This window comes from Saccopteryx leptura, chromosome 2 (genome assembly GCF_036850995.1).
Source record: "Saccopteryx leptura isolate mSacLep1 chromosome 2, mSacLep1_pri_phased_curated, whole genome shotgun sequence".
NCBI classification, from domain to species: domain Eukaryota; kingdom Metazoa; phylum Chordata; class Mammalia; order Chiroptera; family Emballonuridae; genus Saccopteryx; species Saccopteryx leptura.
The window spans coordinates 274,708,501-274,721,868 of NC_089504.1; the positions used below are offsets into that span (position 1 = coordinate 274,708,501).

General features: G+C 51.2%; 1 protein-coding gene across 1 annotated transcript in view; it reads left to right on the top strand.

Moving 5' to 3' along the window:
• PLXNA2 (plexin A2) overlaps positions 1–13,368 on the top strand; it is a 211,250-nt gene that overhangs the window by 129,087 nt on the left and 68,795 nt on the right. The window contains exons 5-6 of the mRNA XM_066361837.1: positions 8,358–8,458; positions 11,635–11,758. Of these exons, the coding sequence (XP_066217934.1) occupies positions 8,358–8,458; positions 11,635–11,758 (225 nt within the window). The remainder of the gene's footprint in view (positions 1–8,357; positions 8,459–11,634; positions 11,759–13,368) is intronic.

Here is a 13,368-nt window from a genome sequence, read left to right on the forward strand (position 1 = left end):
GAGGCTTGAAGAGATCAAGTGGCTGGCCCAACGCCACACAGCTAATACAGGGCAATACCAAGACAGAGCCCCTGCCACCTTCACTGTCCTGAGGATGCTCACTGAGGTCTCCGTAGCATTCCTAGGAGGCTCTGGACAGAAACTTGCAAACTGCTGAGAGCTGCTTCCATTACTGTCTGGTCCTTCCTGGCTGGCTTAAAACTCCTGTCAGGGACCATCCACCCCCACCAACCTACCTCCCTCTTCTCCTCTGCTATCACCCTTTTGTTGTCTGGCTCAGGAGTCACCAGCCGAATCATGGTTAGCAAACAGAAGAGTCCAGTGAGCTAAGAGGCATGCAGTGGTGGTGGTGGTGGCGTGACGCAGCAGGCGCCCTGTCCAACAGCGTCGGCTCGCACCTGGCGCCGTGTGCCTCGGAGGAAGCAAGGTGACCTGGCAGCCAGCCCTCGGGGCAGCCCCAGGACAGCGGCCTCCCCTCTGTAGTGGTGCCTCTGCCTCCATCTCACACCTCAATTGGACAAACCTGACCTCGAAGTCTGTTTCTGCTGCCTACAAGGCACATGACCTTGGGCAAGTCACTTAACCTGAGACTCAGTTTTCTAGTAAGTAAAGTGGGCCTAAGCATGCTTCCCCAGCAAGGTTGGTATGGGGATAAAAAAGATAAAATACCTAGAGTGCCTAGCATGCAGTGGGTGCTGGATAAATGGCCGGAGTCATTGTCACCATCAGTGTTATTATTATTATTGTCCCTACTGCTCCATTCTGTTCAACAAGCTCCGTCAAGAGCAAGATGGTACCAGCCCGGAGCCTGCCAGCTATCTCAGGAGACTTCAGTCCCTGTCACTTGGTCCCTCAGTCCCAAGGAGAGAGCCAAGGAGGGATGTTTTTACCGCCTCAGCACTCCCCGCTCCCACCGCTCCCAGCAGGGGAGATGGAGATTAAAGTGCCACTTCCGGCTCTGGGCAGCCAGTAGACAACTGGCTCTTTCCCTGTCAAAGATGAGAGAGAGGATGTAGGTATTATTCCCTGGAGACTTCCTGAGCCAAAGAGGATATCATTCGAGGCATGTCAGAAGTGAGGGTGGAGGGACTTAGCCCATCTGCAAAGGGTACACATGGGCTTTACTGCCTGAGAGAATCTGGCCAGAGCTGGGGCTGGGTTAGGCCTCCCTGACCGACCATCTGGCCATGTTTGTCTCCCTGTGAGGACCCTGGACTGTGAACTCATCGGTGCGAAGGGAAGGACAGAGCTCAAAGCTCTGGGCCTCGCAGGGCGGATTGCACCTGTTGACAGATTTGGGGCAAGTCTGTGAAGAGAGACTCCACCCATCCATCCCTTCCATCAAATAACAGCTGCTGAAGGTCAGCAGGCTGCTAAGAGCTGTGGGGTCAGAAATGAAAAAGCTTCACCTGCCCTCAGGCGGCTTCCCACTTCCTGTCTGGCCCCAGCCTCTGTCTCTCGGAACTGACCCCTGAACCTTTTACTTACTTCCTCATCCTCAAAAAGACACCTTACAGTATGTCACCATGACGGGCAACGGAGGACTGGCCACTTATTCCACTCACTGCGTGGCTTATTGTGGCCTCTGTTTCCTGGGGGATCGAATGGAAATGAGGACACCTGGCCTCCCTTCCTCCCTGGGAGCCGGGCAGATCCAATGAGACTGTGTGTGAAAGGCCTGGAAAATACAACAGCCCTCCCGGCGCCGGGATTGTGTGCCCTGCACGCACCAGCCCTGGGGCCAAGGGGGGAGGGGGGCCTCTTTTTAGTCTGCCCTCAGCTGTGTATGTAAATGAGGATCGGATCTTTTCTTGAAAACAGGTTGGATTCGGGGAAAGAGAAACAAGTGGGTCTAAGACCTACAAACTCTAAGGGGGGAGGGTGGACTGGTGGGCAGGGACCACCAGGGAAGGTACCGAGGAGAGGAGAGAGGTCGGGAGGCAGTTATGTTTCAGCTGCTGAGCACTTCGCCCTGGGCCCTGGGGACCAGGAGGCTGTGAACCAGGCCAACTGCGTGCTCCAGCCAAGCTGTGGTGTCACCTCTCACCCCTGCCACCTGGCTCTCAGCACTGAGAAGGCCTCTGTTTCTTTCCTTGTGTCAGGAAGCAGGGAACACGTGTGGGGACAGGTGTACTAACTGGCAGGGGGGAGCAGATTCCAGGGAGGTGGGGGAATTAAGTTCAGTCCTCAAGGGGCCCCTCCAGCCTGGGAGCAGCTTTCTCTAATTCCCCCACCCCCACCCCCATGGCTCTTGCACAATCACAGAGGAATCCTGCACGCCTCTTGAATACCAAGTGCTCGTGCCAAAGCCCCCCGGATGGAACCTCCTGTCTCCTTTGATCCACACTATCTCTTGATTGTGTCTCTATTGTGGCATCTATTCCCAAAGGATTGAGATGACCTGTTTCCTTAGTTTTGTCCTCAATCAAACCATGGGCTCCAGAAGGGCAGAGAATGCAGCCCAATGCCTAACAGAGAGCTTGACACACAAATGCTCAATAAATGTTTAAGGACTACGTGAGACCCAGGCACAATCCATTGTCAGGATACTAAGTGTTGTTCTGCTTTCAACTCAAGTGTGTCTGCCGTAGAGCCCTCCAAGTTCTCAGAATCACATCGCTCCCTGCAAGTGTCCACACAGGGGCAGAGATGTAGCACAGATTCTCTGCTCCCAAGTGCGCTCAACAAAGGGCTCTTATTCCTTGCTCCACCGTGGCAACTCCACTCTGAAGAGTAATGGGTTTGCCCCCACTGGCAGGGACCATTCTAGGGCCTCTGTCTCGGATGGCAGTAACTCCTGCCCTCATCCTGGATGGTCCAGACCCTGCAGGTCTGCCGTGTTCTTCAGGGTCTTCAGGAATGAGGCTGGTTTCAGCAGTTCTCCCAGTGGCTTGTCCCTACAGCCAATACTAATACTGTATCACAGTGTTTTTCAACTCTTTCCTGGATGGGCATAAAATTTTTGGCAGACCGGCACCGATCCACAGATAGGCGGTTGAAAAACACTGCTGTATCATGTCCCTCGCTGCGCTGGGCTTGACACACCCCGGGCTACCCAATGTGTTGAAAGGAGAGAGAGTTGGGAACCATCCCAAACTCTGAAAGCCCTGCTGATTCCATCCCACAGAGACCTCCAGCTCCCCCAAATCAGGCCAGAAAGGTACCAGGGATGCGGGGCCCTGGGGCCAGAAGAGCCAAAGACACAGTATGACTCACCTTTAATTAAAAGTATATCTTAAGTAAATGACTTAATAGGACAGTTATATTCATTAGAGGCATAATTATAAGACGTAAGATGAAGCAAGAAGAATGCAGAGTGTGAGGGTGGACGCCAGCCTGGAACAGCTCTGTGGTCCCGGGGAGAAGGAGACGCAGGGGCGGGAGAAGGGCGCCCTCCGACTGTGGGCTTCTCATCACCGCGCTCACTGGCCAGCTCAGCCACCCTCAGATCCCAGCGCTCAGTGAAAGGGGTGGGGGTGCCTCGGGCATAATTAACATGCAATCATAATAAACACTAATTAAAGCATCACAGAGTGTCCCATTAAACTCTGAGTCAGTCCTGACAGAGTGCCACCTGATGCGGTGGACACTGTCCAGCAGAAAGTTCCTGCCCCTTCTAGAGCTTCCAGAGAACAACTCCCACGCCTCCCCACCCTACCAGGTCCTAGAGCGACTGGCCACCTCTCACCTGGGGTGCAGAGTGACGTGCCCGCTGACACCAGAGGCTTGAACTTGGTCCTTTAGGGTCTCCATAGACTCAGAGTTATTAAAACCAATTTCTCCCTGGACATAAAGAAGTCCCCAGGGTATCCCTATCTACCTTCCCCTAAAGCAGTCTAGTTCCTTACATAGCCCCATGGCGGAGTTTTATTCCATTTCTTCCTGCTTCCAGAGACAGTCTCCTGACGTTTAACAAAACCTCCCTGAGGTTCTCAAACTTTAGCGCCCTAAGAACCAGCCGGAGAGCCGGGAGAACCATTTCCGGGCCCATCCTGCAGTTGCTGGTCCGGTGAACTCTGGTTTCTCTCTCTTGTAGGCTCACAGGCCAAGGGTGCTGGCTTGAGACACAAGCATTGAGAGCCTTGTCCCTTGAGAGCCATGAGGCCACCTCTTTTTTGGAGAACATTCTTTTGACCAAGGAGTGACAGGCTGGAGAGCTAAGAGGCTTCATATGTTCTGGCTCTGTGGTCTTCTTGGTCATTCCCAAGTTAACCCGATCCATACTCATCGCTCCCTGGCTCTCACGCCAGGTTTTCTGAAGACATTCTGTTCTCCAATGTCTGCTCATGTGGTTCTTTCCACCTGGAACCCTCTTCATCTTCTTCATCTGGATAAACTGTGTGTGTGTGTGTGTGTGTGTGTGTGTGTGTGTGTGTGTGTGTGTGTGACAGAGACAGAGAGAGAGACATAGGGAGAAATAGGGATAGACAGACAGGAAGGGAGAGAGATGAGAAGCATTAATTCTTTGTTGAGACACCTTAGTTTTTCATTGATTGCTTTCTCATGTGTGTCTTGACCGGGGAGCTACAGCAGACTGAGTGACCCCTTGCTCAAGCCAGCAACCTTGGGCTCAAGCTGGTGAGCTGTGCTCAAACCAGATGAGCCTGTGCTCAAGTTGGTGACTTGAGGGTCTCGAACCTGGGTCCTCAGCATCCCAGTCTAATGTTCTATCCACTGTGCCATGACCTGGTCAGGCCATCTTTTACCCTTGAAGACCCAGACATATGCCATGCCCCAAACAAAGCCTTCTTGGGACTCCAATCTAGAGCAGCGCTGTCCCGTGCAAATAAAAGACAAGCCACAAATGTCAGCTACACGTGTAATTTTAACTTGGCTAGCAGCTATATTTTTTAAAGTGAGAAGAAATAGTTAAAATTAATAATGAATTTTATTTAGCCCAGTATTTTCTAAATTTTTATCTTTTCAACATGACAGTAAAAAATATTAATGTGGTCTTTTACGTTATTTTTTTTCCAAACTAAATCTTCAGAATCCAGTGTGTGTTGTGACCCGACAGCACCCCTCAGTTAGGACTCACCGCCCTCTAGATGCTCTTTGCCACACGGGCTGGTGGCCGTCACACTGGACGGTGCAGACACGGAAGTATTTTCTCTTCCCTCTGAACTCCCTCAGCCCTCTTTTAACACCTCTGTTAGAACGCACATCACTTTCTTGTTTTTATTGCTACTCTGTTTGCAACTCAAAGATGACAGCTGTGTTTTAATGCTGCTGCTATTTTTATTCCCCTGAAGTGCTTAGCACTGGCCTGTATGTAGGACATGATCGGTGACTATTGGCTGATGAATGATGAATGAATGTAGCAACACACAGATATATGAGCGCAGGGAGCCCATGGTAACATCTGACTTTGAGGGTCTCCGCCCAGTCCCTGTAACATTTCTTTCCCCTGGTTTGTATTTAGCTATTAGATCTTTGAGGAGAGAGTAATTTAAGTTTTAGGCACTACCCCCCCCCCCATAAGTTTCCTGTTTCACTTTGCTCTTCAACTTAGTGCATTAAAAAAAATTCCCACCAGGAGGGCCCAGGAAACAGGAAAAATAGTTGTGCTATTGGTTTCATGTTTGGAGAAGAACAGGGTTCTCACTATCTCCGTGGCACTTGGCGTGAAAGTGGGCTTTGTTGCTGGAGACACTGCTCCCATTCAGGGCCCCCTTGCCCAGCTGCTGAGAGCCGGGCTGTGTTTTGACAGACGGGCCGAATGCAATGCAGACAGTTGTTTTAATTTCCAGCCAGATGCAGACATCACTCACACGGAGCCCGAAACCCAAGAAAGGAAGGCCGGGCACTGGGCTGCTGCTCTCAGGCCTCGGAGGGGAGGTTGGAGGGGGCCTGGCGGAAGCCAAGCGGGTGACTGGGTCACAGATATCCCGAAGGGCTGAGAGTCCCAGGCCCGGAGGGGCACACTAGGAGAATGTATGGCAAGCACCTGTCACAAAGGTGCTTCTGGTAAGAATCACCGGCCATGAGTCAGGGGCCAAGGGTTACTCCTTAAGGCAATGCGGTGTCTATGGCTGGTGGCAATGGCGGGATGTTATCTTTCAACCGTACAAGCTCCCGGGACAAAAATCATAAACAGTCTCAGGGAGGAGTTAGATAAACTGTGGGAAACAGAATCTTGAATGTTGAAGTGGAAGGAATAGGGCCGCCTTCCTCTGAGGGCAGAAGTCCCTTCACAGCCTCCCAGACACACGTCACCGACTCTGCTTACACATCCCACTGGTGGGAGTTCCTTCCCGACGCTGCATTATTGAACAACCTTGACTTCCTTCTGTTGAGCTTTCCTGAGATGTTTTACCCACGAGTCTTATTGTGGCCACACTACTGCCCTTCAAACACTGGAAAACAGCCTCCATGGGAACATGAGACTCCTTTGAGCCAAATAAGCATGCCAGGTCCATCACTGTACTTTGGTGCCAAATCTGGGTCCCACCCTGTTGTGACCTCACTTCTGGGAGGTATCACGGGTTGAGCAGGTTGTAGAAACCTGCACTTGCCCTGCAGGGGGCAGCCTCTCTCAGTCCTGACACGGATTCTGTAAATTACCCCCTCCAGCTATTCCAACACCGGGTCAGGTTGTGTTGGCCTGTAGAGTCAACTCAAACCCTCGAGTCTATCACACGGGAGCTCTTTCAAACCAGCTGTCTCCCCAGCTGCCGCTTAAAGTATGAAGTTTTAAAACCAAATTGCAGGATTTTACACTTCTCCTTCTTGCCTTTTCTATTTTTATTATTAACAGAAGGTTAGGAATGTTTAAAGCTGATTTTGTCACTCACTTACAAAAAGGCCTTGAAATACAGAATGTTAAGTGTTGTGATGTCGTAGCAATGGGGGGGGCACCCTACAGAGAAAGGAAGCTGCTGAGGCTGGCCCCTGTGGGCCTTTGGCCCTCGCTTGCATCCCAGCAGCCTCACGTTCACCCCGCCCGTCCAGGGCCCATGCTTACTTCTCCTGTGTGTGTAAACTTGATTACTTTGGGGCGTGATCTTTCAGTTTGGAATGACCTCCCAGGCTCGCTCTGTCCCTCGCTCACCCTTTCATCCTTCCTCATGAAAGGCTGTACTGGGTGCCCCTCTTTTACGTTCCCAAGGCTGCCAGGGCACACACCTATCTCAGGCACAATGGCGAGCGACTCTCGGTTTGTAATTACCAACTTCCACTGGACTGTGGGCCCTACAGGGGCAGAATCATATCCCATATGCTGTTGTTTCTCTTGAGCCTAGCATCCAACCCTCCTTATAGTGTTATCCAGTAAACATGTGCTGCAGGAGCAATGTTGGCCTCCACCCGGAGCCCCTCAGGAGGAAGCTATAAAGGCATCTCCATCCGATCTTTTTGCGCCCCCCCCCCCAACCTGCCAGAGGCAGTACACCATGGTGCTGGACCACAGGTTGTTTTTCTACTTGAGGTCACATATCCAGGGGGTGGGGGACCTCTGTGTCCTAACAAATGAGAAGCTATTCCCAGCTCAGCAAATGTTTTTGCAGCCCAGCAGCCTCCTGCCCCAGCCAGCGACAGATACCTAAGACATATCGATCTCTTGACCCTCTTGCCCAGCCTTAATGTCACACACGCTGGGCAGGTAGAGGTGAGTAATGTCCAAACAGGCCCAGCTGAAGGCCTGCAGGGCACCACCAGGAAGCCAGAAGCCATGGGTGGAGGCCACAATCTCTGACAGGGCAGGAGCTTGATCTGAAAATTCCCACTGTCCCCAGGAAGATGGAATCAGTCAGGCAGCTCATCTCTGTGGATGTTCCCATTTAGCCAGACTTTTCAAAGGATGGGAGATGCACTAGAGAAACTGAATTCAGACATCAGAGAAAGGGATAATTGGATCCAGGTGGTATGTTTGGTCGGCTATAAAGAGACCGTGCCATATGATGAATATTATTTGATAGAAAAAGTTGCTCCTTCTCTCCCTTTTCAAATGTGTTCTGTGTAGGCAGGATGTCTCAGCTCAAGCCCAGCTGAAAGCTCTTCAAAGACAAGCTGGTGGCACGCAATAACCTTTTAAGAGAGTTAACCATTTCAGCAGTGCCAGGAGTGAGCCCAGCTCCCAGGAGGACCTTGGTGCAGGCAGAAGGGCACCGGAGCTTCGGCTTCCCTTCTGAGAAGGCAAGAAGCCCTGACCTGTCACCTGACAAACACGTTCTGCTTAGCTATACCGACCTGTGCCTAGCAAAGAGATGAGAACATTGCAGCTAATAATTTACCCCCACCAATGTCACCCCCTTAGGGGCGGTGATAGTGTGGGTGTGAACAGATTGTGCATGCGTCTGACCACACATCGGCGAGGCATCCCTGCCTGCTCTAACCGTGGGCTTTCCTCTCTCTACCAGATCACCAGGGTCCCCGTGGAATCCTGTGAACAGTACACAACTTGTGGAGAGTGCCTGAGCTCGGGAGACCCTCACTGTGGCTGGTGTGCCCTACACAACATGTAAGTTTGGGACCGTTCTGAAAAGGGGCCTGGGATGCACAAGACCAGACACTTTCCTGGGTGTATTGATGAGGGATGCCACAGCGGTTTGCAGGGAGGGAAGACTTCCCCTCTGCTGAGCAGTCGCAGGGCACGGTGGGACTTCCAAGCACAGTGCCTTTTCGTCTCTCATTCATTCCACTTTTTCAAAGTTGGCCTTCCGGCTGCCCTCAAGTCTGTACCTCATCAGTAGAGGAAGGGTGGGGATGTTGGAAGAACTCGCACTGGAAGTTACAGACTCTCTAGGTTCCCCAAGAACCCTCAGGATGCAGACTGAGCGAGGAGCCTCCTGCTGCGAATGTGCCGATGGCCGTGCACCAGAGTCGGGAGGTTTGAACACACATAGCTGCTGTGTGACCCTGCATGGTCCACTGACTACTCTGGGCCCCCCTTTCCCCTCACTCAGTAGGAATAAGGCCTATCTAATGGTGAGGATTGCATGAGTAATAAATGCTCGGGAAATCAGGAAGCCCAGAAGAGGTCACACAAATCAAAATAACTACTATGGGCCCTGAACTCTTGGAAGGACCCCTCTGGCCTCAATATTTCATGATTCTAAGAAGTCTGCATCCCACTCCAACTGGCCTCTCATCTCAGTTCAGATACATACCCTGCCACTGAGCAGCAGCTCAATCGCAATGCAAAATTACACTTAAACTCTCCAATTTGAGGAGCCGCAGAGGGACAGAAAAGGACGAAAGTGCTGAAAGGCCGGTGCTGACTAGGAATTCCATTCCCCAGTGGACTTGGAAACTCCATGGCCCCGTGCCAGCCGGCAGAGCATCTCTATGAAATGCACTGGGTTTGGGTTTGGGGTGGAGGCGGAGGCGGGGGCCAGAGTTCAGGGGAGCACAATAGCTCTTGGCTTCCAGCCTCAGCAGCAGGTGTTGGGAGGGCTACAGAGGGGGAGAGAGAGAGAGAGAGAGAGAGAGAGAGAGAGAGAGAGAGAGAGAGAAGCAGGGCCTTGCAGATGCAAAATCTGGACTGGATTTGGGCCCACAAATACTGGGTTCCCCACTTGGCTCTGGAAGGAAAAGACTAACTCAAAAAGTTTGGCAAGAAATGCTCTCCCCAGAACCCAGACATTGAGTGACCATTTCAGTCAGGCAAGTGATAAAGATGCTGACGACACCCCTATTGTGTCCCAGGAATGGCAAAGGTGGCTAAAATTGGATTCCCTTCAGTGGGGCTGACATGCCAGGCTGCGGGCAATCACTCAAGAGGATTTCTTCCTCCAGAGCACTCGATGGCCACCCCGGCTCAATGCAAAGTGTCCTGCCTGGGCTACCTGCCCTCTCACGGGGCAGGGGGCTCCCCCAGCTGCACCACCCACTCCCTGCTGCTCCCCGCCAGGCATACCCAGCTTCTACAATGTCACTTCTCCCATGCAGAACACCCAACATTGTGGATGGAGCATTGTCATTTATTGAACGGCGAGGACATGCACGTTCCCCAACTTGTCCTGTGCCTACAAACATACCCACAGAGACTGAGTCTCCTGATAACCCCAGACCACCTCTGTCATCTTCCTGGCTAAGGTCAGATGTGGCTACTAGAATGACTGAGCCACAACATTGCAGTCTCAGATTTCCTCTGTCCCCGTGGTCTCCTTCCCTACCCTCAGAGGCTCCCTGCTACCTCAGGGCACACCTCTCCTTCCAGCTACTCTGCCTGCCCAGAGAGTGTGGGGAACAGCCTTCTCCTGTTTGCACCCAGAGGTTTCTCCTCTTCTGCTCACTCTCGTCTACACCAGCCTCTCCTGCCGCCCTTCCCACCTGCCACCACCAGCCTGCCTTGGTGAGGGAGTGAGGCAACAGGCCCACACCTCCAGTTCCCGGGCCCACACGCTGGACTTCCGTGCAGGCACAGAGCTGAGGGGGCATTCGCAACCTTCCTGTCTGTTCTGTGTGCCTTGCTCTTGCAAGTACGTTATTGTCTCCAGGGCTATTTATCTCTGTTAGGGCTGTTGCCATAAATAGTATGATAAAAAAAAAGAGCCATTTCAGTGAGTCAATGAGATAAAGGCTCTAGTCAAGAGCTCACTTTAGAGCTATCTTAAGGATTCACTTAAACATCCATAATTCTTCTCTTTGACAGCATTCATATTTAGATCCATTATGTGCCTGGAAGGGAAGAGGGGGGAGGGCTGAGGGGAGTGGGTGGGAATCACTGCCCCATTGTGGAATCCGGTAGTGTCCCGTGGCTATTGGTTAGCCGAAGCACCAGCGTTTTCCTGTGTGACATAAGTGGCAACCAAATGTTCCTGCATGTAGGTGCCACCGTTCCCACCTGCCTCCGTGGGCAGAGGAGCCTGAAGCCAGAGATAAAGATGTCGGGAGAAACAGCCACAGTTTCCTGACAGAGGCGGCCCTGGCTGCGACTCCTCGTCTGTCTCTCTGTCTCCAGGCATTATTTCCCACCACAAACATCTATTTAAAATACACCGTGTGACAGGTAGACGAGCTCAGTGAATAAAGCACGGTCCCTGCCTTTAAAAAGCCATTAATCCAGCCACAAGATCACATGTACAATGTCCCACACAGCTAAGTCCCTGTCCAGTGTTTTAAATGTCCCTGGAGAAAAATAATATTAATAGCCATCATTAATGTTATTATAAAGGCTAACAGGCCATTTTCTAAACACTAACTCATTTAATCCTCACAGCAACCCTGTGAGGTAAGGTCACCATTTTTACAGTTGGGGAAGTCAAGGCACAGAGAGATTAAGTAATTTGACCAAGTGGCCACAGCCAATAGGCAATAGATCTGAGTTAAAACCCAGGTAGCCTGGCTCCAAAGGTTATATTCTTAGCCTCTTGTGTGCGTCTCACGTTCCCCACCTACCCTCCCTTGCTCACTGAGAAGCCTATAAAGATTCTAACTACAGCTATGCTTTATGTCTACACCACATCTCTCATTCTGGGAGTTAGTCCCACTTCCTGCAGTTAATCGGTCTTTAACTGCAATAGAGAACATCTGGGAGGCACCCAAGCCTCTGGGATAAGAGGAAGTTGTAATGAGAAGACCAGCCACAGACCTCAAAAGCAGCAAACCCCTCTTACTTACCCCTAGAGGACAATGGAGCCCAACAGATGGGTCTCAGAGGCCTGACCTCTTGTAAATCTGTGTCTGTGGCAGGTGCTCCCGCAGGGACAAGTGCCAACGGGCCTGGGAACCTAATCGATTTGCTGCCAGCATCAGCCATTGCATGAGCCTCGAGGTGCATCCCAGCAGCATCTCAGTGTCTGAGCACAGCCAGCTGGTAAGTAACTCACCCAGGGGACGGCGGGGACGCGGAGCGCGCACGTGTGTGGCAGGGTTTCTTTAACACACACACAGGAATCTGTAAATGGATCGTGCTTTACGTGCTCCCAGGAAACTATATTTATAGAAAACCTACGGCAACTCCTATTGTAAAAGGGCAGAGTCATCCACCATACTCCGTGCAAATTCATTATCCATTGATCTGTTTTGTAAACCTAGATTTTGCATTTAGTAACAAACATCTTTGACATCATGCAATCCGATAGCAAATAATGCATTCTTTGGTAGATGCTATATTTACAATCTGCCACTGGTAATAGCTTTGCACAGAAACCTGAGAGTTGCATTTGTGCCTGTGTATGCGCATGTGCATGTAAGAGACAGAGAGACAGAGAGACTGAGACTTAATTTGCAGTCTGTGTGTGCTTAGAAAGAATATTAAAGAGAATAAAACAGCTCTTAACCACCTGTTGAAGTGCAACCCAAAATATTTCATGTCCTCAAGCCCTGCACAATTATTTCATTCTGAAGGTTTTATGAGCATTCACGAATGTTAATTAGTTAATGAACCTTCCAAGATTTCTGTTCATTCATCCCCACAGGGAGGTTTTGGCTCCCACGGAGCTGAGGGAACAAACAGCAGAGTTTGTACCTAAGTCTCTGGGCCCCATGGAAACGAAACTGGGGCAGAGATTCAGCAGCAAGCAAATGTATGGGAAGGCGAGGTGCCACCCATTGTGACTGAGACACCCACTGCTGAAATATCCCACAGGTGCTGGGAGGCAGACAGAGGGAGACCCGCCGACATCATGGCTCCCGGTGTGAGGCCGCAGGGCTGTGGCCACCGCGACCCCTATGGGCGCTCCCCACTGCCAGAGGGAGCCAGTCACATTTCTTATGTACTGTTTGTTTGTTTTTTAATGTGTATTGTATTTTAGAGAGAGAGGAAGGGAAAGATAGAGAGAAAGATAGGAACATCTATCTGTTTCTGTATGTGCTCTGACCAGGGCTCAAACCAGCACCCTCTGTGCTTTGGGATAAAACTCGAACCAACTGAGCTATTTGGCCAGGACTCTTAAGTATTGTTTTAAATACCATTTAGATGGGATAGTGCAGAAATTGAGTACAGTCTCTTTGCAAGTGCACTGAATTCAGAGCAGCATCTTGCCATTACATAGTTTCTTAGTCAACAGATTCTTCTGACAGTCTGGGATGTTTTTACCATTCAAAGGAGGTCGTTCAGACTTGAGAAGGCTGGATACCACTGGCCTAGATCATTGGACCCTGGTGTCGGTAACAGCTGACATCATCCACGCCTTTGGTGTCCACTTCCCTGCTCACGTCCCCGGAGCTCCCTATGAAGTGACTGCCCTCCTTCAGGGGAGCTATCAGCAGACGGAGAGCCCAGGAGGGACAGAGAAGCAGAAACTGGCACAGTCACCAAAATGATAAGCAGCCCCTGAGGACAGCCATAGTGAGGCGCTCACTGTTTTCCACCAACCTGGCAAACTCCTGGGGAACCCCCAGGTTGGTGACACTAACTCTCCCATGAGCCAAGGCTAGGCCTTATTGCGAAGGGCTCAGCTCATGACTCGCTTACAAGTTTGC